The following is a 27,434-nucleotide window of genomic DNA, read 5'->3' as shown; positions in this document are numbered from 1 at the left end:
AGAATAAAAATGCCGGCCTAATAATTAGGCCTAATTAATTTCTGATTTGTCGATACATAAATAGGTCTACTGTCTCAGTGCTTAGCCTATTAGTTACAACTGGGTTTCTACCTGCAGACAGTGGGACTCCAGTGCTTTGTTATTCGGGAAACTCAAAGTCATGCATGAACAAAAAAAGTCTAATAAAGTTAACCAATGTATCCTTTAAAAGGTACAGGCTCACTCATTGCCACTGCTGTGAAAGTTTTCACTGGTCTGCTTCAATAGCTGCACTGTGCTTAATACTGGAGGCTGTTCCTTATTTACCCTTAACAAAGATGATTCATCGAGCGGAAGTCCGCTCACCACACTCACGCATAGACTTTACTTTGAACACAGAGTCCACTTGGAGCTTTCAGTCTCAGGGTTGGTCAACTCAGAATGAAGAGCTAGAGTTTGAGTTTTTTTCACTGCTTTCTGAAAAAATCCAACCAGAAAACACACATGCATTTTGTGATGTTATGTAAATTTTGCTCACTTAGGTTAGTCATTCGGTCATAAAGTCAGTCACAAGGGTTTACTGTGTAGCCTATATAATTGGTCACATGATGAGGGGTGAGGGCGTGGCCTACAGCGTCAACACTGATTGACGTGAGATGCACGACCAGGAAACCAGCAGTGAGATCACTTTCCAGAAATCCCCTTCGGTGCTGTCTCCACCACGACGAAGAGCCAGAGCGACGTAGACCGAGGAGATACACACGTTCAAAAATAAAGGGATTTGCTGCTGCCTTACTTTCCGAGGCGTTTGAGTTGAATCAACAACAAACACATTGAAGGTAAGACGGTCTCTTAGTAACCTTTTTACAAACCCTCCCTAGCAACAACGTCCACGGATACATAGGTTTCGTTTATCTTACTAGCTAACATAGCGGTTAGCTGCTTTCTCCCCTGCTGTTAATACTGGAACAAAGACGATGTACTAAAAGCCTCAGCTAAGAAAAAACACATTTGTGTTTGCACATATATTTTTAATCTTGTTTACGTTTGAAATGACTACAATATCTGCCTGCTATATCAGCTAACAGCCGACGCTTGGTGGACGTAAATATTTAATGTCACTGTATCGTTTGCTACCCTCGGTTAAAAACACCCATGTTGAAAGTATTATGATATAACTACAGCTGTATTTCCAAACTAACATTTTACTCAAGCATTTTCCTGAGTGTTAGTATTACAGGGGATAATCCATTAAGCAAACGTTAATTAAGCCTTACGCATTAAGTCTGCTCCATATGGAGTTCCTATGTTGTTGTAGCTCATGGTGACTGTTCATGGCGAATAAATGAAACTGTTAACGCTCAGAAATCTGTCAAAAACGTTTGATTCAATGTTGTACACCATACAGAAAATACCAACACACACACACACACACACATATATATATTGAATACAGTAAAAAGGGTGTGGGTCAACTCAGTGCAGATCTCGGCTCCTCCATGGTCAGTCCTTCTCCTCCCTTGTACTCTTTCTGTCTCTTTCCCAGCCGTGTCAATAGACTGAAATAAGCTGCCAAGAAGACCACATTCTTTCAGATAACCGATTAGTTCAAGCTAACTGAAGTTAGCGCTGTTTTTCCCTCTCCAGTTTCCATCCAAAGCCTTTGATTTGCTGGCTTCATGCTTCCAGTGTGAGTAGCAGAGAGCACAACAGAGATGTCGAGCTTCCTGCAGGACAGCTCTCTTTAAAGCAAAACATTGCCAGGTCATGTACAGTTGACAAGTAAACTTAGGAAAGGACAGAAGAGTTATGAAGGTTAACAGGTTATGAAGAATCTGTGTCATGACCATCATCTAAAAACATAAAAATTCTCTGACTTGGTTTATTGCACCGTATAACCCTTTTTCTTCACCTGCTTCATTCAGTGACAGTTAAGCTTTTTCTGTTAATTGTTTTTCAATGATGGCCCTTTTCACGTTCAGTTTATGCAAATATGCTTTTCAATGTAAACATAAAGTCATTGTCCTGGTTCTGTGGTTGAAGTGAGGGAGGAATATAAATTGAACAAACAAACACAGCTGAAAAGTAAACACTAGAAGGTATTAAAATGGCCCTCTGTGTCGCTGGCACAATGATGCACTTGTCTGTGAGGACTAAGAATAACTGAATAGAGTCGTGGCTGGAGTGGGAGATCATGGAGTGATGTGATTGTGGTTTGACCTATTTCATTACTTGAGGGACTCCTGCTTACTGCTGGCTCAAGCACATTTGGCCACATGTGCAGATAGTTTCAGCATGGGATGCCATTAAGTGACAAGTTATTTTGACAACATATAGTGTCTTGGAGTAATATTCTTTGGAAATGATGCATGTTAGGTACAACATAACGAAGAATTGGTGTGGGTGGATTTTTTTAAATATATTTTTTATATTTGACATGAGTTGTTTATTTCTACACCGTGTTATGTCTACTATTTCGCTCTGAAGCTTTTTGGGATTTTGTATTTTCCACTTTGTTTTTCTGTTCCTTATTGAGCAAGAGATGTGTTCATAAGTCTTGTGGTTGTGACTCAAAATTGTCAGTGTGGTTGAGAGTATGGGTGAGACATCAGTGCCTTCCCTGTTTGTATGATGAACACCACATTTTGTCATTATTGCTAAAGTTTAGCTTGCTGTTTTATGGAATTTGTAAATGATATAAGCAATTGATATTCTTAGTCTTCTTTTTAATATGACTTAAAAAAAAACGGGGCCTGCCTATGTTGAATAGTTCTGGCATTTCTTTTTCTGTGTTTTACATTTTTACACCTATTTGACATCATAAGAAGAACAACCAACCAAAGAATCACATAATAATGAAGAGAGTAATTCAAGCTTTAAACCTTGATGTCAAAAACTGGATCTAGAATATTCTTTAGCTCCACTTTAGATCAAGACGAGTGAATGAATACATTGGATGTCCAGTAACATTGTCAGACTCAACCGTACCTGGCTTCATGACTCATCATGGAGCTTCTTCATGTTGGTCCTGTTCTCATGTGTTATCTCAGTCAGCTGACAGATTGAATCGTTTGTTTCCTCTTTCTGTCTCCCTGCTTCAGGTTTACGTGCTGTTGGCAATCAAGCAGTCTGAGCAATCAATGCAAGTGTTATCTCAAGACACTTTACAAAAGATGTGATGTGTTCTTTTAGTCGAGGTTGTTTGATGTAAAATGTCTTTATCGTCATGGGTCAAACCATCACCATTATGTCCCTTTTTTTTTTTCTTCTACTCTTTACTTGTATTTAGTTTTTTCACAAACTGTACTTCGCAAAAGCCAGCTTAGTGTACGTTATGTCACTACAATAAAAGCATGATCACTAAACAAAGGCGTTGCACAATGCGATTGAGTTTGAGAATAGATGAACAAATAGTATTTGTTCTCCTTATGCGACCTCTGCCTGCCTCCTCTCGCTTGGTTCACACTCTCACCTGCACCTTCGAGTCACCCAGTGGGAGTTAGATAGGAGAGACGCAGTGTCACAGAGATAACACAGTCCATGACATACGTAAGAGCACTGTAATTGTCTCCTGATGTTACACATCCTGAAGGCGTCTGTTTGTTTCCATTAGCTCACTTGTTTTGGTATTTTGTGCCGCTCTTGTCCTTCTGGATGAATGATTGTTTTGTTGTCATTCTTTTAAATAGAACTGAACTTGGTACTTACATTGTGACCATCGGGTCTTTTTATCTTGAACATATGTCACCTACTTACATGCGACACTAGTTTGTACAGTTTGATACAGTCGACACTAAAGTGCAAGATTGAGCATTATGATACTGTTTCAAAACAATCTAAACCTACAAATGCAAAGAGAACTCATTTCAGGGACTTCTGTCACCATTCATTAGAAATGGACGGGTATGCAATACTGGTACGTTTTGGTTCTGTTACATGATTTGCCAGTTAGGAGTACCGTCAAGCTCCTGGAAAAACGCTGCTCTTATCCATATTTACGTTAGTCCATCTTATGTAATGCAGGGCTCTCCATGAGCGCTGCTGTCAGACAAACATCAGACTAGTCACTCAAGTCTGGCCTGCTTCTTTTTCCCTCTGTGCGGTCGACTAAAATAGTTCAAATGAACAAGCTGCCACTTGCTTTTCTTGCACATTTTAGAGGCAGGCACGTCGTTGTGTGTGTCGCTGTCGAGCCGTCCTCCCTGTCTGCCCAGGCTCAACTGAGAGGAGACTTCAGTGTCAGATAAATTTGAGTAAAGTCATTTGCTCACCGTTACGACGGCCTGCTTCAGACAACACCAGAGACAGTGATGGCACGACACAGCAGGCCTTAAAATAAGTTCTCCTCATATGCAACGCAGGCAGGAATGATCCTGATGATGAATCAACAAACTAGTAAAACCCTTATGGACTCACACAGCCACACACTGCAGGTCGAACCTCATCTAAGTTCACCAGTGTTTAGTTCTCAGACTTTCGGATCAAGATTAGGATTGAGACTTTTTTCTAATTTGTCACAATCATCCCCCTCTTCCCAAAGCACACCGGCCTCGTGGAATTGTTCAAATATTAGAAAAGTCCTGGTAAGCAGTGCTACTCTGGTTAATGCAATCTTGAAGATCTTGACTCAAACTAAATGGATTTATTCACAGCGAACAACTCAGGCGGCAAACTGGATGTTATTTTCCTGAGCTTGAACAGGATGTGTAAAGCGAGACCTTCAGAGAATACCTTTTTTTTAAAACTGTTTTTTTACACTTCAAAGGGTGTTGTACAGTGAAGTACTTCATTTCAGGCATCTGTACTAATGAAAGCAAATAATACAAGTCTAGAATAAAAGTCTGTTCAAGCATCATCAGCTGTTTTTAGAGCTGGATTGGATTAATGTCTAACACACTCCTGTCACAGCTCGCAGTCTTCATCCAATATAAATCCATTATAATATACTTATATGAAGGTCATCTCAGGTGAACTGGTGACTTTTGTTCTCTCATGAAGCTTTGCCTGCCTTCCTTCACTCACTCCTGTTTGTGTCTGTGTCTGCAGTATGTCTCTGTATCCATCCCTCGAGGACCTCAAGGTCGACAAGGTCATCAAGGTAAGCGTGTCAGGTTGGATAGATTTCAGCACAACATCTATTCAGAGATAATGATCACGTTAGCCGTAGTCTGTATGAGCCCATTGCATTTATTTTGGATGATTAAACTTTAGTATTATTATGATCCCCCTTACTACCTGGAATTGTATTTATGTTTATGTTATTATTTTATTTGGTTTTTGACTTTTTGTTTTGATTCTGCACTGCTGCTGTAACGCCCGAATTTCCCCATTGTGGATCAATAAAGTAATATTCTATCCGATCCCGAAGGACATTAGATCAGCAGCAGGCAGTAAGACGCAACATGTACACAGAAGACGAGATCAGAAATACAGACGAGGCTGGAACAGTTCAGACGCAGCACAGGGACGTGCATTGAGTCCAAATGAAATGCTGTGCAGCTGATGAAATAAACTGTTCTAAAGCATCATCAAGCTGAAATGGTTAGAGAAGAATGAAACCTGGATAAATAACCAGGAATGCAGTCTAAAACACTTTTTACCCACCTAAACACACTTTGAGACATTTTCTGTTCTGATGTAGACTTTGATTTGATCGGTGCTTCTGATCGCTCTGCAGGCCCAGACGCAGTATGTCCACGCTGCCACCACCATGCCAGCCATTTCTGAGGGAGCCTACCAGCCTGCGCCTGTGACTGCTGGGATGCCCGGATCAAGTAAGTCTTCTATGAACCACTCGTGTTGTGACACAGAAGAAGACAACCTGTTCCTCTATAGTGTAACTGTACGCATGTCATGCTGTCTCCTTATTTTCAACTCTTTCAATTCTATTTAGAGTTAAATAAATTAACCCCCCCCACACACACACACACACACACACACACACACACACACACACTCTCTGTTGATGATATCTATCTCTTTGGCTGTGTTTGTCACTCTGTTTCTCTCTCTCTTTTGCTCGGCCCGCTCAGAGGTCGATGTTTTTCTGAGTTTGTGTCAAAGGAAACATGAACTCGGCAGTAAGCCAGAGTTAGAAGGAAGAAAAGAGTTAATGTGGAGAAAAGAGGTCTGAAGAGTTTGCACAACTTTTCTGCTTATTTTTACTCACCCCCCCCCCCCTTTTTTTTCTTCTTCTCCCACTCATTCAGTTTCTCTTTTCTCTGTTTGGACTCTAAGTCTGTTGGGTCTTTGGGCTTTTGTTTTACCTCAGCAGAGCTGGCTGTGAGTCGCCATGGAGACTAGCTCTGGCAGTTGTGTTGGGACCAGTCCTGATGGGAGAAAGAGAGGAGAGGGGGAGTTGAAATGAAAAGGAGAGAGAGAGACCCAGGGGGTGGAGGGGTGAGCGAAAAGAGCGAAGAGAGGAATTTATTTTTCACCCTGGTGTGGAAACGCAGAGAGAATTAAACGTGAAAGACTAGCGCCCAGCCAGATGAAGTGAGGACATGTATTACTCCTGTCAATGTTTTTACAGACCAGCCTTAGAAAAACACAGATGTTTGATTCCACATGAGACACAGTTATGTGTGCATCCTGTTCAGTATCCTGATCGTACCTGTGGACATTTTAAACTATTGAAATAAAATATCTAAATTAAAAAAAAAACTGAAATGCTACCTTTATTATTATTAACTGCTGGTTCTTACTACTTGTGTTTATCCATTTCCAGCAGCTGATACACTGATAAACATTTCTTTGTGTTACACAGTCACAGTTCTTTTTGCAACGGGGAGATTTTGATCCCATGCTTTGAAGCCTTCCTTTTAAACAGACTGAATCTCCGGGGCCGCCCACTTCTTAAACACTACACGGCTAATGTGAGGACTCCTTCAAGAAAGAGAAAAGTTCACAGCTGGCATTTGGATTTTTTTGGATTTGAACCATAAATACTATCATAAACTCAGTGTGACATGTTCTGGGTAAAGTCAGATTAATAATAATCTGTAATTAAATTTTCTCATGGGGAATGAATAGAAAAAATACACGAAGAAGGAAGTGACTCCCTCATTTGGAAACAAGAGTTTATGTTCCTAAATACTGAAGCTTCAGAGAGATTTCTGGGTAGAAAGGAATGAGGCAAAGGTTGAAGTGCAAGAACGGTGAAATGCTTTTGAATTGAGTTTTTTTTGCCACGCTGACCACAGTTTATTATTTTTCCATTTATATAACCATGAAGCCAGAGAGCCACATTGAAGCAGCTCAAAGACGTGAAGAGAGAGAGAGAAGGAGAGGTGACTGGACGCTCTCAGGTTTCTCAATAAAGAAACACCATCACATGTGGAGGGATTTGGGAAAGGCCAAGTGTAGGAGTGTGACGTGAATGATGATCTGCATTGAGAAAAGCATGTACCTTCATCTCATTGGCCAGAAACAGTTTGGTGTTTCTCCCTCTCGTTGATCATCATAATGAGAGCTGTGTGCATAGGGGCAGTGTACGTCTGTGGTATTAAAATCAATAGCATGTTTCAAGTCTTCCATGGAAGTTGTAAAGTTCATCATGAAAGTGTGTGTTTCTCTCTCTGGGACTGATGCCTCACCTTAGTGCTTTGTGTTAGAAGTAACTCCAGGATATGAGTTTTGGCTGAACTTCTTCACTGAAGAAGTTACAACTGTTTCCTTTTCTTACACCATGTTCCAGATGATATCTTCTGGAACATTAACAATACTCCCCTCAATAGGAAAGTCTCCAAAAGCTTTGATATCAGACAGTGATAAAGATGGATGCTCATTGTCCCTGACCCAGACTTTGGCTATCAAACAGACAACTTTGGCCAATATGGATTTTTTTCTAGGCTGCATGAAAATACTTCAATGAAAATGAAAGCTATGACAAAGGAGACAACAGACAGAGTGTAGGAGTGTCAGAGGAACGTTTAGCCAGTCCATAATGTGTGACTGTTGTATCACTTTCCTGTCATGCATGCAATCAATGTACCTAGTATTGTACCTGTATTCTTAGTAACACTGAAATGTCTGGAAGGGTAAATGTGACTTGGAGATAACTGCTGTGGGAGGAGGATACACTACATGCAGCTAATAACACCTTACCAAATAGCCAGGTTTTGAAACTCTGGCGCCGATATGTGAAACATGATACTGAACATTAACAGCAAGCCTAACTGGATTAAAGGCATTGTGGGTTGTGGTGCAAATCAATAATAAAAAAAAAGGATTTAGTGCTGGACACCTGGGTCCTGACTCAAGCATGGGGTGGTAGGACGTTTGGAACATCATTTATTTACTGTCCCTGCTCATCATATCTGCTTCTGACATCTGTGTACCAACAAATAAATATAAGCAGCAGCACGTTCTGACGAGTTGCCATGAATCTTTTATTTTAAGAAGCTAATCCTGGTGCTTCATGGGACATCTGGTCAAAATGAACTGTACTAACAGTGCGAATACTTTCCAGGCAGTCGAGCACCAGTCCTCGTGTTTGCTGCTTTGTAGCAGCCGTCTGGACTTTGTCCTCCTCTCACTTCTTTCCTCACATGCCCTTTCTTTCACCTTTGTCTCGATACATGCACTAATCTGCTGCAAAGGCAGGGCCAGGCTCCTGTCACAGGCTCTCCATCATAACAAGGGATTGAATACTGATGCCTGGAAAGTTTTACTGCACTGCAACACTGAGTGCTCATTATTAGCATTCCTCCAATGGACGCCTGATCCGATGTGAGGAACAGCATGAATAAAATATAGAGTGTGGGAAAGAAAGAGATCCACTTAAATCATGACCTCAGGACTTGTGTTTGCACATCTGTGAATTCAAAACGTTACAAACTAGATTATCTTGTGAATGTTTATCATATCATTGAGATTAAATCATTTTTTTTTTTAAACTCAAACAACTTCCTTTCTCCTTTCCCTCTTCCCTCCCTTCCTCCTCCTCTCTCTCCTTCCTCCCAGGCTTGTACCCCAACCTGGAGGAGCTGGGGAACTACATGGGTCTGGCTCTCGACAGCGATGAAGTCCAGAGGAACCTGGCCCTGCTGCCTGTGGCGGACAATGTAAGTGTTTGTTCATAATGCATCCACAGATTCAGATGTTTCCATGCAGAGCACTCCACAGATTCTCTGTTGCACTCTCGTTTGAAAGTCTTGAGCTCCAGAGGTTTGGCGAGCTTTCTTCTTAGACCCCACCCCCGGCTTCTTTCCATTTTCTAATTTGTCGTTTTAGGGCAGAAACTTGATGGAAAGACATTACTTGAAGACATTTCAGACTTCACACAGCTCCCTCTAGAGACACAAAGCCTCCATAAAACTACTACCTAAAACCTTTCAAGTTAAGGCAATGCGTCAGATCCCTCAATTTTGATTGTAGTTGGGGTTTTTTTGCCCAGAAGTGGTTGTTTTTACAATGGTGGTACAATAACAAAACCATCTTTAGAGTATAAAAGCCCCTTAAAGCCTCTCAGTGATTCCTTTTCCTTTTGATTAAACACAACAGTATTCTGTTCCTGGATCACCACATTACTGAGTGACTCACCACAGGCCTGGAGCTGTGTGTGGGAGAGCGGGAGCTCTTCACTCCCCCTCAGTCCATGTGTGTGTTTATGTATCATACACATGCAATGCTCTCTCACCACCCGAGCTTAGTCAGCTGGCACATAACCATCTGTGTTCTCTGCCATTTGCTGATATCTTCACCTCCACAGTGATTTGTTTTTCAAATGAATTGTAGCGTTACATGCCCCCATAATCTATTTTTCCTCGTCTTGTTTCCCCACCCACCCTCCCCTTCTCCCATCACTCTCTTCCCTCTTCAGCAAGTGGCAGTGCCCTCCAGCTCGGGTTATGGGGGCATGGTTAGACCAGTGACAGGGACCGATGTGGGCATCCGGAGGGCAGAGATCCGTCCTGGAGTGCGGGAGATTGTCCTCTGCAAAGACCAGGACAAGAAGGTTGGACTGCGGCTAAGGGCCATCGACAACGTGAGTCAGCATCAGACAAACTGTTATCACATGAATATGAAGGCCAGTCATCAAAAGCTCTTTGACAACGAGCGACGAGCTGAGGAAATTCACACCCACTTTTTCTATTTTTTCTACTCGATATCGGGGAGATCTGCTTCACTCAGTTTATCTATATCTGTTTAACTGATTTCTGTGTACAGAGCATCATGTGGTTTAACTTGGAGATCACTCTGGGTTTCATCAAAACATCAACAACTTTTATTCGATGCAATTTACAAAAGTTTTGCAACTTAGTTTGAGAGTTACTGTTCATTTAATAAAAGGTTTTCCAAATTAAATTTGAGCATTCAACAATCACAATCAGACAAACGGTACAGATGCCCCCCCCCCCCCCCCCCCACCCAGTTTAAAGTGTCCTCAGTTAGTTTTGTTGATGCCATTCATTTTCCTTTGTTTGCAATAATTATGAAACACATCAAGAAGTCTGTAAGTAGCTTTAGCCTTAGCTTTAGATTACCACACCCATTTGAGCTCCTTCTGTGTAAATCCTCTGATAAACACGGATCAATGAGGTGTTGTTTCTCAGCACAGTGCTCCAAGTCTGAAGTCAAGGATCCATCCAGGTGGATTTTCTGCTGTGAAAAACATTTTTTTTAGTGGACTTTGAGGAAGGATATTCTTAGACGCTCCATCTATTATCTCGTATTGCTTTGATACAAATTCCACAACATGTAGAGGACTGCCCTCACATGAAGACATCACAGATCCTGTGAGAATTCACTTCAGAACAAAAGCAAACGGCCTGTTGACGCCATGAGTTCTTTGATTTGTGCTGAAGTGATGATCACACTGTCTTGTATTAACTAGGGTTAGGTATCGTTTGGATTTTGAAACTGGTACTGCTTATCAGTGCTCCTTTTGATACAACTCTTCATTATTTGGAGAAAAAAACTCAACGCATGGCATAAAAGATGTCTACAAATATATAACTAGAGTTCATCACAATAAGGGGATTGGTTTTACGTTGAGGTTTCAAGGAAACATTAGTAATTGATATTGACTACGTGCACATATATTCCACTTTACGAGTCGAACTCTTATAGTCATACTGTGTTTTGACCGTATTCTACAACGTGCTCTGTGGTGCTTCCCTTTTTAAAGAGCGACGGCAACAAGCGTCTGTGTGCAGTAAATGAAAATATCTGCTTCTTTCCTTCAGTTATTTTGCCCATATTTATCAAACGCTGAAGTCTCCTCTCAGCTGAGCCTCGACACAAACACACACAATGGAGGCGCCTGCCTCTAAAATGTACAAGAAAAGCGAGTCGCAGCTTGTTCATCTATTTCAGGAGACTCCGCAACAGAAAACAAGCAAGCTGTAACCGAGAGACTAGTGTGCTGTTTGTCTGAGGGCAGTGCTTATGAAGAGCCCTGCATTAAGCCAAAGGACTAATGAAGTACGGATAAGAGCAGCGTTTGTCCATGAGCTTGACGGTACTCTCGGTACCGGCCAATCACATAAAGCAGACAAAATGACTGCGTATGAGATGGACTCTGCCAGATCATGTTCATTTGAGTTGCCATGGAAACACATGAAAAGTATGTTGGATCATAACAACCAAACAGGGCAATAATAATATTGCAAAGTTGTTTACAGAAATGTAATCTGATGCCTGTGGTTGCAGAAGAAGGTTATTCAGCAAAGATAAAGCTGTAATAAGCGTACAGTGTGTGATAGCTGCCACGTGTTTTCCTGTTTTGAAGGCTTTTCCTCCTCTTTCCTCTGTGTGTCCTTGACTCCTTCCTCAAGTTGCTCCTTTGTTTTCTTTGTTCCTTACACTTATTTTTAACGTTTTATCTCGTTCCTCTTTCCTCTCTCAGGGCATATTTGTCCAGCTGGTGCAGGCCAACTCCCCTGCTGCCCTGGCCGGCCTACGTTTTGGTGACCAGGTTCTTCAGATAAATGGACAGAACTGTGCCGGCTGGAGCGTGGACAAAGGCCACAAGGCTTTGAAGGCTGCTGCTGAGACCCGCATCGAGCTCGTGGTCAGGGACAGGTGAGGAGAACTGAACACATTATACTGTAGCTCCTAACACTGATTCTTTTTTATTTTACTTGGTTTGACAGTCAGTTTGAGAGTTGACCTGAGGGAGGGTTAGAAGTTTTATTTGATGAGCTGCTGGGCTAATTATTTATGTATTTAAGTCTGAGCTTCATCAATTTTCTCTTTGAGCGTAAACTGATATATTCTCTCTTTCATGACTTTCTTTAATAGTTTATATGTTTGGCTCCCTCTCCTGGCTGTTTCAATCACCTACACCTCACTGATGAGATGTTATTTTTCTTTAGTTTTCCTCAACATTATCATCATTAGTTTCCCGTCAGTCTACAAGTTAATGTTTATTTTTGATCATTTACCTCCTCTTCTAGGCCTTTCCAGCGCACTGTCACAATGCACAAAGACAGCTCAGGCCATGTGGGCTTTATCTACAAGTCTGGTAAAATCACATCGCTGGTCAAGGATGGATCTGCTGCCCGTAATGGCCTCCTGACTGAACATTACATCTGTGAGATCAATGGGCAAAACGTTATCGGACTCAAGGTCAGCCGCTGCTTCTCTCCGTTTGTGTTGGTCATTGATGGATATCAACTCTCTGAGAAACTCTTGTTCTCTTTTCTTTTCTTGTAGAAAAACAAGATTAGAACATGCAAACAAATAATCTGTGATGCTTGTTTGATATTTGGTGGCTAATGTGGATTTTGTTTTGGGACAGCTGCTCGCATACTGGCTAAATGTAGTTTAACATGCAGCAATTTAAGTAAGTGCAGCTTCAGTGTGTTCACATGTGAAGTGAAAAAGTGTTTAGTTTGTTGAGTCGTGTGCTCACAGTTTGCTTCTAGTCCGCTAGATCCGGCCCTGTGATTAACGCTTGAGATGTATTTTAAGATCAATGTTTGATGGTGTCACTTTACAAATTGGACAGTTGTTCATTTTTTCTTTTCACGGCTTTTTTTCTTTAACTGATTGCAGGATTCTCAGGTCAAGGACATTCTGACCACCTCTCCCACCGCCATGACCATCACCATCATGCCCAAGTTCATCTACGAGCACATGATCAAGAGGTGAGACTCCTTGTTTTTAGGTAATCTGTGGTCATTTCCCGAGGTGTGGACACGGCGAAATGTTGCCACATTTTGTTATGATTTTCAATCTTTAATGGAGAGTTAATGAAACAATGTGGCTCCTAAGTGCTTTGCTGATGGAGAAAAAAACCGAGCTGTGTCTGCAGTGCCAACATGTTCCAATTACCATCCAGAGCGAGCAGAAACAATCAGTCCACTGCACTTCATCAGCCCTGCTCTTGGCTCAAATAAATAAGGCTTAACGTCCATCAGTCAAAACACTGTTTAATGGAATAGAAGTATAGTATAGTAGTTATTCTCATCCACAACATCCTCTGCACACACAATCCTGAAGATTTATTTATTTTTGTGCCTTTATTGTTGAGATAGGAGAACGGATAGAGGGAGAGAGACAGTGAGGAAGGACTTGAGGGAAAGGAGTCTAAGGTCTCGAGGACTTAAGCCTCTGTACATGGGCTGCACACACTAACCACAGAGCTACCAGCACCTTTGATCTCTACGTTTTAAATCCACAGTTGTTCTTTTCCTCATTCAAGTGTTTATTGCACAGTTTCTCAAAGCGACTGATCCTGTTCCAGTCTCCCTGTATTTGTTTGTTCTGTGTCAGCAAAATGCTTGACATTTCCCCCAAACAGGTCCACTAACATAGTCTGATAAAACAAGGACATGAGTCCACCTGAAGCATGACGTGTTGCACTGCAATAGCTGTACTTTATATCTTATCTCCTCAATGTGATTCTTTATACCAGGATGTCTGGCGGCCTCCTGCGATCAGCCATGGATCACTCTGTCCCAGAGGTGTGAAGACGAGGACGACGACTAGAAACTGTCAGGATGTCTACAATACAGAGATATCTCTCCTACTCGCTCTTTCTCTCTTCCTTTCTCTCTCTCGCTCTCTCTTTTCATACCAAACCACCTCCTGCATCACAATCATCATCTGCTTCATTTTCTCATCCTTAACAGAAATCTTAAGATGCCTTTTTTTTCTCTATTCATTTATTTTCTTTACCTCTTCTAAATGTCCTCACCTTTTTTTTCCAACATCTCCAGGTCCTTTTTTTTAAATGTTAACCACGTACGCTTAGTATTACCTGTTTGTCTTGTTTTATATGTCAGGTTTAAAGACAGTACAAAATGTTATATTTTTTTTAAAGCCATGCACATCTATCAAGAGTCCAGAGCTTCCTCCTCAACGTGGAAGAGAATCATTGACCTGTAACATTTCACCTTTGTCAAAAAAAAAAGCCAACAGTCAGTTGTCAGATTATACTACAAAGATAACAGCTGTGATCCCCGTCCCTGCACTCGGCCCCTAATTTGTGTACATACAAATCGGAGCTGAGATCAAACCCAAGTCTTCAAATGTAAAAAGAAATCGCTGACCAATGTTCAAAGATTCCAGTGTACAGTTGTTTTTACATGGCCAGTAAAACTCAACCATTTTAGCCTAGTTGTCTTTAGTTACCATATATTTGTATAAAGCAGTGTTGTTTTTGGCAAAAAAAGAGACTTTTTGTTGACCCCTAACATTAATGGTCCCTGCATTTGAACAAAGGTGAGTTTTATCTTCTCAAGAGATAGCGACTCATCATTTAACCACATTTCCCGTCTCTATGGCTCAATGTCATCATGATGAGACTCTGATATGTTGGATTCGTTGGAACATTACCAGGGGAAGTGTAGAGAAAGGGGCAGCGCGACATGTTTGTTGCCCTGTGCAGCTGGGATTGAGTCCTGTCCACAAACACCGTAAAAGCTGTGAGCCGGTGAAAGACCACAGTGCTGCAGGTATCAGGAGTCAAGTGGAAGTTGTTGTCGAATATGGTCTTATGTTTCAAAGAAATTTTCGAGAAGGGTTGTTGACATTTGTTCGGACAGGATATGTGCTGGACACACCCACTAAGTGCACTTTCCACTACCTTTTTAAAGGGTCGTCTTTCCTGTTTCCATTTCAACATGTTAATTTTTCTTATCCTTGTGTTTGTGGTAGCTCATGTAAATGAGAGATCTCATAAAAACAAACATGTTAGCTTTAGGAAAGTACTAATTTTATGCTGTATATCCTATGCTCAGATTGAAGTTTTAAAAATCATGGGTGAAACCAATAAATGGTCTCTTCTCTGCAAAATGTCCAGATCCTCTGTAATAATCCTTCTTATACTGAGGGGGCGCAGTGAAAGCAGAGCTCACATTTGTGAACTTCTGCTTATTATGTAAAGTTGCTCCTTTTTATGCTGTTCATGTTTGGATGCATGTATTCCTTTTAATTTTCTAGGTATGCAATCTGACAAGCATCACTGTCATTCTGTAAGAAAATGCTCGAAAAAATCTAAAAGTTTATATACCATTGTGACCGAGACCAATATTGTAAATCAAATAAACAGTCTTTCTGTTTACATAAACTAGGTAGTGCTTTATTCCACTTAATCAATTCATGTTATATCTTCTTGCTGTAGTCTAAGGAACAGTGTGAAATGTTGCGGTCTACAATGAGAAGAGGGTTGAAGTATTTAGCTTAAAGGCAGGGTAAGTCATTTTCTCCAGATAAACTTTTTAACATTTTGGTTGAAATTGTCTTTAGGTCCTGACAGAAATCAATAACTCCCGTGCTTTGAAAAGGGAACAAAGAAAGTCAATCATCTGTAGCACTTCTAAGCCGGTAAAAGCTTTTTCTGAAAACAATTTCTGCCATGAGGTACCAATCTGATGAACCAATCACGTCCTCCGTCTCACTGCTCGTTCTACCCCTTGCGTGCACAAGCCCACACTCAAAGTGCGCCACCGATAACAGAGTTTATACTTTGAGTTTAAATTGGCCTTTTTTTTTTTTTTTTTGCATGTATTAATATAAAGTTAAGTGATAAAATTAATGTTACTTACCACTGAATGAGACGACATAGTTTCTTCACAATGCAGCGATGAGCTACGGTCCGCTTCTGAAACAACTGCGTTCGTGCATGTAAGTGAGGGTCGTGGCTTTAGGGGGATCACAAAGAGGAGGGGGCGGGTGTAGACGAGAGACTGAATATTAAGACGGAGAACTGAGGGGAATGCTTCTTTCAAAATCATGCTAGTATTAAAAAATGACGGACCCTGCCTTTAATTTAGGTTATCAAAAAAATGTGGTAATCGGCTTGTTTCGGAAAAAATTTATCAAATCAAACATCCAGAGATCTAATACGAGACAAACACACACATGAACACAACAGAACGGTTTCCTCCATGCTGTTTAATATTGGGGCTTTAGGTCTTTATACAGTGTAGTGGGAGGGTGAATGGAGAAAACGCCTACTGATATATTTGACTGTACACACTACTATTGCCATTAAAATAGTTAATGTACATGACATTAGTTCATAGCAATGACGTCAGCTGAATTCCTATACAAGGCATTGAATGTCCTAATATGGTAGGTTATGTTATAAGGACTTGAGTTGATATATTCTCTGTATACATTAATTTTAATTACATAGGCTTTGAAACACAAACACACACACACACACACACACACACACAAGGATTAAAGCTATGAGGACGATACACTTTCAAATATTGACCAAATAAAAAAAAAAAGAAAAGCTCGACACCACCCACCTCCTCCGGTCGGCGGAGACACTCAGGATGATCGCCTCGTTGGCGTTACAATAATCTTGGAATAGATTTGAATAAAGTGCTGTATGGTGGCGTTTGATTGGAGGAGAATCATTTCAGTGGTAATCAATCACACTGCCATGAGTCTCAAGACACTAATGATGAAATCAAACAAAAAATATGCAAACAAGGATTAAAACTTGAATGCTTGAGATAACTTGTACACAAGTTAGTAATCTATTCTCCCGTGCACAATTATAGCATCAGAATGATACATTTGGTGAAATGATAACTTGAGTGTACAAGTTTTTGTCTTATTTACACACAATTGTTTGGTCAAGAAATACTTGTGGGCACGAGATTGAACTCACACAAGTTAACATAATGAACTTATCAGCTGCTCATGTTCATGAAAAAATAACAGGAAGTGTAGACTGTTGTGCATAGAGGTAAAACAAAGAGGGTTGAGATGATTGCTGCGACCCACAACAAGTCGGAGCCTCTTCATAAAGCATCACAAGTTCATTTAACCTTCCCTCTCTCTCTGTTTAGTACACATACCTGTTGTTAGTGACAGCAGGATGGTTTGATTCACTGTAATCAAAGTACAATGTTCATATACATCATCATTCACATTACTTCCATACATTAATATAGAGGAGGAGGCCGCCTCCCACATTCTTACGCCTGCACCCTGACAGGCTTTTATGGCTTTTGGCAGAACATGAAATAATTCGAGCCTCCTTATACACTCCAGCATAGCGGTTCTGACAGTCAGGACACAGGAACGCGACGTGGTGATGGACGAGCAAATGTGACCGTGTGTGAGGGAGGAACAGACAGTCCTGTGTGTCTCTGAGGCATTTATTTAATCGACAGGGATGACAATGTTCATGGCTGCTGCTGCTGCTGCTGCTGCCTTTAGGAATCTTTTACATCAATGATGTAACATCCAGACATAGACACAGATTGTCTTGCGTGTCAACGTTGACAGACAATTGTATAATTTGAACAAATGGCATAAACTCTGCTTAATGTCAGCAAATGCTTTAAACAGTGTTCAGACTCACATGTCTGTTATTTCTTTAGGGTCTTTTGATACAATCTGTGATGAAGTCAGATGTGAAGAGCTCTGATCAGAAGCTCTTGCCATGAATGAATGGCTTTATAGTATTTATATTGTAGAATCTTTTAGGGTCTATTGTACCTGCATTAGAGCTTTAAAATAAGTAGAGACCAACAGAACAATCAACCAGAACTTAGTGGACTTACAATCTCAACTTCAAGTAATTGCTTCAAATTCATAAAGTGAACAATAGTGCAAAACATGTCAACCAATAATTCAAACAGAGGAAATTCACGCTGCTTATTTCTTCACTGAAGAACTAAACAATGGAGTAGGCATCGCAGTTTTTCTTTTGGTTGTGTTGGGGTGTTTCTGTACATAAGCTTGGCCTTGACAGTCAAAAAGATTAAGAGTGTATATTTGTATGCTGCTCATTTGTCCTACAATTGAACATCTGGACATGATCAGCAAACAGAGCAGGTTGCCATTAGATGCCACTTTTCATTAAAGTCCTTTCAAAAAGCACATTCAAACAAAGACAATACCCTGATCCTAAATGCAATTATAAATCAGATAGCCTGTTGATTTTTCTAAATGTAATTCTCTATAACTAAAACTTAGAATTATTCTAAAACAAAAAAGTTGGTTTTTTTTTACAGTGACTAACTCTTGTATGGTGGACTTGAAATACACACCACGAAAGTGACCATTTAAATTACACCACAAGAGCGTTAAGTTAGCAGAAATATACAGCACAAAGCACAGACTGAGTACGACCCACCTTATTCAGATCTACATCGAAGTGTCAAACTGAGCCAGTGAGTATCTACAAACCAGTGTCTGGTCATTCTCTTGACATGATTGTGTTATGTGAAATCGAAGTAATCCAATTTAGTTCATTTACTCGTTTCACAAGTCAGTTAAGTTTGTAGTTAAGTGCAGACTTCAGGGCCATACCACTGAAACGTAACTTAGGTACAGGAAGAAGTCCATCCTTAACCCTCATGTCCATGTTGTGATTATAATTATTGTCTAATATCTCTGTCTCTTTATGAGAAACTCAAGAACAAATACTGGTAATACTGGCAAAATAAGACAGATGTGATGATAGAGATGATCCAATAGTTCTTGCATTGGTTCCCCTTGAAGCCACATGATGTTGTTTTTACACTTTCACTGTGAAAAGACAATGATAATGGCTCATTTAAGAAGACGGTTTTCGAGGCGCGAGTGAGGCGCTAGGTCCACTTTTCACACGGCCAGGCTTACCGTTTGCCCTGGCTTCTAGTCTTAGTGTAGACATATTTTGCTGTTGTTACTTTACCAACTAAACTCAATGTTCTCGGTCTTAAGGACATCAAAGACACAAATTGAAAGCTCAAACTGTCTCAGCCTTCAGCATATATAATGGGTTTTCTCATTGCCTTGGGTCACAGAGCACTGTGTTTAGTAACTTCTGCAAACAACAGTAACATTTGATACATGAACATACTCTTTTACATACATACTGAATTCATGTAGACACTCATCAACACTTGATCCTTTTACATGTCCAACTCGAGTCACAGATTAACAAACATTTGACATTTCCCTGTATTTAAAAACAAAACAATCAACGATTAATATCCAAGCATTCAGTAGGTCATTCATTTCATTCAGCTCATTCAGTTTTGCACAAGTCAGTAATGTTAGCAGACATCTTGATAGCAACAGCGAGGACCAGTGTATGAGAGACAGTACGATTAATCTGTACCAAACAAAACAGAGTTTACCGGCCAAGGATTTTTATCATCAGCATTCCCTGTACCAGATGCTACTCGCAGCCTGCAACCATGATCAGAAAAGCAACACAGGAAGATTTTTCTCTTCCTCTATTCCCTGCATTTCTCTCCTTATCTCTCGACAACATAAAGAACCAGACTCATACAGCTGTGGTTGTACTCGAGGATCAAGGGGGGTGCAGAGCAGACTCCTCTCCTCCTTATATTAGTGATCCACCCAGGTCTCCCCCGCCTGCGGGGTAATGCCTCAACCCACCTCCCCTGCGCAGTGAGTGCAGCGCCACAGTGCAACAGCCTCGAAGCAGCGATCCTATATGATACATGGGCTGTCCACCACGGACAGGACCACGGCACAGCCAAGCCACTGTTGGTACCACAGGGATGGCCACAGCTAGCAAATCGACCAGGAAGTGTCGACTCCAGTAGCTTTTCTCAATTGTCCCAGGACCGGATGAATCTCCCCCTTCTGCTGTGGTGCCCCCTGTTGTGCTCTGCTCTTCAGTTTCATCTTCATCATTGTCCTCATCATGCACCTCCACTACAGTGACACCAGCTATCTCCATGTGGGAAGCAGAACTCCTTGGTTGGGAGGTGTGAGGCTGTTCTGGGCCCGGTGAGAATCCTGGAGCACTTGGAACAGGCTCTGTTGTCTCTACCTGGGTTGTTCCTGCTGATAGACCACTTTCTTGGTACACGTCTTCCATTTTGAGGTTTGCAACCGATGGACCACTCAGTTTGCCTTCTCCACAGCAGCCTCCAAATGCTAGCTCACTCTGTATCCCTGCTGATGTCTCCGATAAATCACAACCTTTTTCTGAAACAACCTCTTCTACTGCATGCTCAGCTTCCCCCTCATTCCCTGTCACTAAGGTGGTTTGTGACAGCTGCCCTTCTTCTGCCAGTCTGATCACTATTGGTTTTACCTGATTCTCTATAGTTGGAGGTTCCTTCTCTCTTTTGTCTCTCTCCTGCTTTTCCTCTTCCTCCACTTCTTCCTCTTTCCCTGCACACAGAGGACTTTCCATGGAACATGCTACAGTTGCAGACCGTGGCAAGGGAGGGACAGAAGGTGTTCTGGACACTGGAATCGGCTCTGTAGCCGTACTCATGATTGTTGCTGTGGTAACTGAAGTTGTGGTAGTAATTGAGTCCAGCTCCTCCTCTCCCTCATCAGACATCCACGTGGAGGTGGGGCTGCAGGCCTGGGAGCGAAAAGTGCGTTGCTCAGCAATAGTGTCCAGATCAGATGGGTAGCCTGCAGTTGCAGGAATGGGGCAGCTTTCTGTCTGAATGCCTGTTTCGCGCAAGGGGTGCAGGTAGAGGTGGTGATGAGACAGGCATGGATGGCTAATACAGCCTACTCCACCCAGGCCACAGCGAAAAGGTACCATTCGTTCACCTGTGCACACACTGTCATAGGTAGCGGAATGCGGCATAGTGTGGGGCACAGAGTGGGACAAATTGTGAGGGAAAGAATGAGGTAAGGTTTGGGAGAAAGTGTGAGGCAGTGAGTGGGGCAGAGAGTGGGCAAAGGTCTGTGTGTAGGAGTTGAGTAAAGATGCTGTTTCCTCAGAAAGGAAAGCAGCTTCCAGCAGCAGGTCGGCCCGACTGGGGACACTGCTCTCCCCGCACACAATGCCGCTGTCCTGGGTACCATCACCCGACAGACAAGGAAAGTCTTGGCCATTACTGTTACGGTCCGCCAGTGCTTGGTCGCTCAGCTTAGTGTAGGTGGAGCTCCTTGTCAGAGAACGGGCTGGGGAAGCATCACAGGAGCAAGACCCTCTCCCACCTACTGCTGGTTTGGGAACTCCCCCTGGACTTTCCCCTGATACAGAGGCTGGGGCTGAACCACCAACACGGATCCGACAGCCTGGTATTGCTTCCCCCTCCTTGGCTAATCCAGCCTGGGCTATCTCCATGTTGAGCAAAAGGTTCTCAAGCTTGTGGTTTTGAGTGTTGATGTCCTGAAAGTACTTCTGGACACTTATATCCCCACTTAGCCCCCCAGCATCACTGAGCCTGTCACGAACAGTGTCCACAGCCTGTTTGAGCTGCTGGATCTCCAGGCGTGCCTCTTTCAGGGCGAGCTGAGCCTCCACACGGTGACATTCTTCCTCAACCCAGTCCTCTTGCATCCTGTAAAGTTGGCCTCTCAGCTCATCTATCTCTGTGTCTCTAAGAGGTTGAATGGCATCGAGAAAAAGGGAGAGACAACGATCAGAAGATAACAGTAGTGAAGATGACATGAACATTGAGAGGTTTAAGATACAATGGTTGGAGTACAACCTTGAAAGAGGTACTTAAGAGACACCTAAGATATAGTGAAACAACAATAAGTTTCTCTCCAAATTATTTGTTTCTCTTTTATTTTCTCACCTGTCTTGCAAAGTGTTGATGGTTTCCTTTAGCCTGGACCGCAGGTGTCGTATACACACCTCTTTCTGTTGCAGTGGTGTGAGGTACTGCTCTGGTGGTGGGGGTCGGATACCATGGTTTTCCGTACATGAACCATACTTTTTATGACGTCTAAGACAATAGAAATTCAAATTTTAACTTTTGGGTTCTGAAAAAACGATTACATTGTGAGACATGTCTTGTGATTTCCAAACTTATAAAAAATATTGAAACTTTTCAATTCATTGGGGTTGCTGGGGTTTTGTGGTAGAGTTTTTCTTTCAGTTGGTAGGTTGGTGGTTCAATCCTAGCTCCTTCAGTCCTCATGTGTAAGTGCACATGCACAAGACACTTAACCTCTAATTGCTTCCGGTGGCATCAACATCAGCATGTGAATGCATGTGGATGCAATTAGTTAAACCTATTCTAAATTAGTTAATACGATTGGTCTATTTAAATAGCGTCTTATGCCATTAGTATGTGCATGTTCTAAATCCTTACCCTTTGGTTGGGCTGCAGTCGCTGCCTTTACACGAGCCTGAGTTGCTGCTGCTGCTGAGGGAGGTGTTGCCATAAGGATCTCTATTACTGGGCTGGGCTGGTGTCCTCCTAATATAAAATAAGAGGAGACGGGTTAACCTGTTCCTTGTTACACCATGAAAGCACTCTTTAGGCAACAAGATGAACTTGGATTCTGTGAGCTGTTGAGTAAAACCATCATGGCATAGAAAATGGTTGTGCAAACATTGCCACGGGTCCATCAACATGCCAAAACACAACAATGCACAATATTCACAAACACAAAGGCCAAAGTCACAGCTAGCAGCAGACTACAGTTCTACCTTAGAAACACAGACATACTCTTTTGGCCACCAGCAGTGATGGTGCAGTTTCAAAAAGAGAAAGTGAAAACTAAACCAAGAACGCAAAACAAATGGGATTAAAAAATCAGGAGGAGAAGTGTATAGCTTTTACTACAGAGTATGACAAGTGAAAAGTATGAAAAGAATGACCAAGGAGAAACAAAGGCAGTACAAGTCAACTAGAAACAATGCTATCGAAACTACTCTCTAAGAAGTTGTCAAATTCTGGGTGGAAAGCTCAAACTCTCTGATCAAAAGGAAGATGTCGTGTATTGTTGGGTTTAACATTTTTTGATTGTATAATTTGAGGTGGATAGACCAATTGTTACTATTATTAAGACCGATCAGCAACTGAAAAGACAATGGATCATTAAAATCCAATAGCTAACATTAACTTTCAACCCTATACTTAGTTAAAATTACTCTGTTTCATAATACGATAGGACAATTAGCAATAATTGTTAATTAGCAATACGTCCTTAGGCTAACTGGCAAAGAAACTACTTGTTAGACTTTTTTGCTGGCTAGCTATTAGGAAGTAAAAAACCAACATTAGCATGTTGTTTTAACCAGAAATTTGACCGGCTGTTGTTTTGTATTTTAATTGTCTTTTCAGTTCTGGACAAATTGAAAATGTGTAGAAAGCTATTTCTGTAATCCCCTACTTTTTTTTGCATCTTGCAGCCTTGAAAACAGCAGTTCACATCATAACTACATTTGAGCTTCCCACTGTAAGCATAACATCCAGGTTGGTTGCTGTGTGAATGTTGTTGATGGAAGATCATAAAACATTTACAACAGTACAAATGGTCTCATCATTCCCATGCTTTAGAGATTTCAACTCTGTTTAGAAGGAGAGAAGAGGAGCCCAGAACAGACCGGGAATTAGGGGTTGAGGGAGAGTTTGAAGCGCGGCTGTGGCGATCAGGAGACTTGGTGGAAGTGTATCCTTTAGTCGGTGATTTTGTAGCTGCAAGGCCTTTAGTCGGGCGCATTGACACCATATAGCCTGTCTCCATGGGAACGTAGTCAAGTTCTATGAACCTGCAATAGTCAAACCTGACCAGGTAGAGACAACAGTGTGTTAAATCAATGAGGACAACACCAGAACACTACGATGTGCATGCTTCATGTGTGCACACTGTATTATTGAGTGGGCTTAGAACTCAACTTCATTCAGAGCCCAAGCTGCAGGCAGAAAGAACCTTAACATCAATAAACTCTCTCCAGCAAAGTGGAAACGTTGGCTCACTTAAAGCTCTACAGAGGGAAAGGCATGCAGTTCTAACACTGCTTTTATAGTTAAAGTAGTTTGTCAAATAGTATGACTATAAGATCTTTTGTTTGATCAAAACGTAAATACTGTACTTCCATCAACACATATTAGAAGAGATAAGTGTTCAGAGTCTCTGATAATTTAAGGAAGCAGGAGATGGCAACAAAAGCATTAGCTTTCATCAAGGAAACCTCATCCTCAAGAGCATTTTGCAACAAACAAATCTTAGGTACCGCGACATAATCAAATGTCACCTCTTACACATAATGAGTGTCAAATGACATTACAACATATCTTTTATTTGGAAACCAAACCCCCTGATGGTTCCAACAAAATCTGTTACTTTTTGCTCCCATTCACCAGCAGAAAGTGCTTCTTCTTTCTCTGTCGAGCTTCGCCATGATGATGTTGCTAAATGCTCCCTCCTCAGGTCACAATATGAAAATCAAATTAAAAGATTTACACCACTCTCGTGTTGGTCTATTAATTAAGCAAAAGCTAGCTTAGCTTAGCACACACACAAACACACGCACTGAGAGCAGAGGGAAAAAGTGAATCAAGGTTACTTCAAATTGGCGTTGCCATCAAAACGTACACAAGTTTTATAAATGTAAACTCATGTTACTAAACCACACATATTTATTAGAGAATAATGTTCAGAAAAATCCTATAAACACGTGATTTCACCTTTACGTCTGCTACTATCCTGCAAATGAAAATGGTGGTTATGTATCACACTACAATGATAGCCGTAAATTCTAAGATATGACTAAAATGTTGCCTGTTAATGAGAAATATTGCAATGCTTTATCGTCAGTCATATTGTATGAAGCACAGTGCTGTGATCACCCTTTACTTCGACAGGAAACAGCTGTTGCTTCAACACCGGCCTCTGGTGAGGGAGGAGGGAACAAGCAGGACGAATCTAAGCAGCCAGGAGGCAATTCACACAGGACATGATAACTCCACACCACTGCATTCGAATCCAAAGCATAAACACAGTGCTGAACCCATTAAAGTATCTTCATACTCAAACTGTCTAATAAGGGAAACAAGAGGTCCAAATATTGTAACTTCATGTGAAACACTGTAAGTTCTCAAAAAATAAATAAGCTTAAGTTCATGAGCATTTAAACAGTTTTGCTGTTTTGGTATATTGATAGTTTGTTAGCGTATGTTAGTTAGCTTACATTACTATGACATGTTCAGCTTCTTTGTTTTAGCATTCAGCACATGTAGAGTAAAAGTCACACAGGGCCTCTTTCTAGAAGCTGTCATAAACTTAACAATTATACAAATTCAGGGAAATTTAGTTTAAATATGGACGGAACCTGTAAAATCCAGGAATAGACAAAATTAAGATTTTAAATAGTTTTGGCACCATATGAAGAATGATATGATAAAATCTTCCACTGAGACAAAGTCTCATCAGTGCTGTATAGTTTGAATCGAATGCTCTTATAATTTAGCTTTAAATATTTTGTCTTCCCCAAATCGGTCTTTGAAGTGTACTGCAGACTAATTACTAATTGATGAAACTAAGCAGGTTTTAAAAACGGTTCATCAGTTCATACCATATTCAGCTGATGATCAGTGATCAATATACACTAGTGATAACTAATATTCTTTTTTCCATTTCTTTAAGATGGGCCTTGCTACAGCATCATCGATCATCCATTGTCATGTGTTGTCCCTTTTGTAAAGTTGCATTTTATTCATTTTTGTGTTCACTTGACCTGACTTTTCACTTGACTTTCCTGTTTTATTTTGTTGTTCACCTTTAACTCTAATCTATGTAGCACTACTTCCTGCTTGTGTGTTTTCCCTCCTTCTTGATTGTGTGGCCCCACCTTCCATCTTTGTTTTGCCTGATTTGTCCCACCTGTGCCTGAGTCCCTTCCCCTCCCTCAATTCTCAGATGTTTGTCTACCCCTGTGTCTGTGCCAGTTTGTATTCAAAACCTGAATTAGTGAGAAGTACTTCTTGTTTTTTTCACCTTCTTTTACTGGATATTTGATTCATCCCTGCTCCCCATGGAAACAATTACTGTAAGTCCTTTTGTACTACCTTTGTTAGTATCAAACAGATCTGACAGTTTGTTTTTGGATCCTATCATTCTGACAGTACCGTACAAGAAGACATGCCTGTTAATTAAGTAACTGGTGTTACTGCAAACCTGACACTGAGGAAGGAGATTGCTCCTATTAAGAGCCACTCTGATTGTGATGCTAAGCTTCTTATTTGATTTACCAATGACGGATGGATTATAATATTGTGACTCAGACAGATTGTTGTTCTTTATAATGAACAGTAACCTTGTTGTTTTACATGGATACAAAATGTCTGCTTTGTACATGTAACATGTTGAAACGGATCTCAAAGCTCTTACTGCAGTTCTTTATTGCTGTTTTGTTCTGCGTTTTCCTTTTTTGAGATTTGTTATTGAATCCTGGAACTGCTTTCATGCCCACACTTCCTGCTTTCTATCACGTTTGCCCACCTACCTCCCAACCACTGTGACCTAAAAAAAAAATGTTCTTCTTGTCACAGTGAGTGAAAAATGTAGCCTTGATCTCTTAGTTGAATCAAAAGTTTTGTAGCCACCAATTCCAAACCTTTCTAGGCTTTCTAGCAGTCTTTGTGTTGAACAAACATGTCCTGTGTGATACAATAAGGGAGAAGGCCAGATATTGATGACTACTCAGCAGTTCCTCAGAGATCAATATATGACATAAGCTTGTAAAAGAACAAAAACGAGCAGAGGGAAGGTGAAGCAGTGAGCCTGGAGTGAAGGTACAACCATCCAACATCCTATCCATGTTAGGGTGTTTGTCTGGACTATGAGAGTTGATTGACTGTAGTTGTAGGTGTACTTGTATGGTGTTGCATTCAGGTGTTAATTTGAGTGGGTGAAGAAGGTTCACGTTTTTTGATGCTCTGATTTCTTTTCTGGTAGAGACATAACTCAAATTCTATATTAATTTTGACCCATTTTAAACCATAAAGCGTACTCTCGTTTGGTAAATAAGGTAACTAGAATCCCTAAAACAAACATTTGACACTAATATGAGTTGATTTCTTCTTTTTTTTTTAAGTTTGTAACTTCATGTGATGCTTCATCTTTTAAAAAATGTAAAGTTCTGTGCATGTCCCATTGTGTAGACGAACATAACAAAACATAACAACACAAAAATACATCAGATGACAGAATCATCTTTGTTTTGGCTTCAAACCAAATTTACCATAAGGTGGTAAATTGAAGAGAGCTCTTGAGACTTTTCTTTCGTTGATGTCTCAGCAACTCTCTGATTTTGCACATGGAAGTGGTTGTAACGATAACATGGTGATATCCATAGAGTGGCT

At 41.0% G+C, this 27,434-nt stretch overlaps 3 protein-coding genes across 5 annotated transcripts in view; 2 read left to right on the top strand and 1 right to left on the bottom strand.

The window, feature by feature from the left end:
• Positions 1-590: 590 nt before the first annotated feature.
• Positions 591-15,499, top strand: sdcbp2 (syndecan binding protein (syntenin) 2). The gene is made up of 9 exons (XM_079359076.1): positions 591-818; positions 5,026-5,077; positions 5,657-5,753; positions 8,944-9,044; positions 9,803-9,967; positions 11,831-12,006; positions 12,381-12,552; positions 12,982-13,073; positions 13,844-15,499. The coding sequence occupies exons 2-9, from the start codon at positions 5,027-5,029 to the stop codon at positions 13,896-13,898; spliced, it is 909 nt and encodes a 302-aa protein (XP_079215202.1). The 5' UTR covers positions 591-818; position 5,026; the 3' UTR covers positions 13,899-15,499.
• The window catches only part of snphb (syntaphilin b), a 26,139-nt gene continuing 12,894 nt past the window's right edge, over positions 14,190-27,434 (bottom strand). For 2 of the 3 annotated variants that reach the window (XM_079359064.1, XM_079359065.1), the window contains 4 exons: positions 23,675-23,854; positions 22,434-22,541; positions 21,915-22,064; positions 14,190-21,713 (listed from right to left, as the gene is read on the bottom strand). In XM_079359064.1, coding sequence (XP_079215190.1) covers positions 19,736-21,713; positions 21,915-22,064; positions 22,434-22,541; positions 23,675-23,854 — 2,416 coding nt within the window. In that variant the 3' untranslated portion in view covers positions 14,190-19,735. The remainder of the gene's footprint in view (positions 21,714-21,914; positions 22,065-22,433; positions 22,542-23,674; positions 23,855-27,434) is intronic. The other variant, XM_079359066.1, reaches the window with a different exon arrangement.
• Positions 25,831-27,434, top strand: part of lamb2l (laminin, beta 2-like) — a 67,158-nt gene continuing 65,554 nt past the window's right edge. The window contains exon 1 of the mRNA XM_079359060.1: positions 25,831-26,119. The gene's annotated coding sequence lies outside the window, so the exon portion shown is untranslated. The remainder of the gene's footprint in view (positions 26,120-27,434) is intronic.

This window comes from Symphodus melops (assembly GCF_947650265.1).
Source record: "Symphodus melops genome assembly, chromosome: 13".
NCBI classification, from domain to species: domain Eukaryota; kingdom Metazoa; phylum Chordata; class Actinopteri; order Labriformes; family Labridae; genus Symphodus; species Symphodus melops.
Note: the sequence above shows the minus strand (reverse complement) of the source record. Positions and strands in the feature narration are given on the sequence as shown.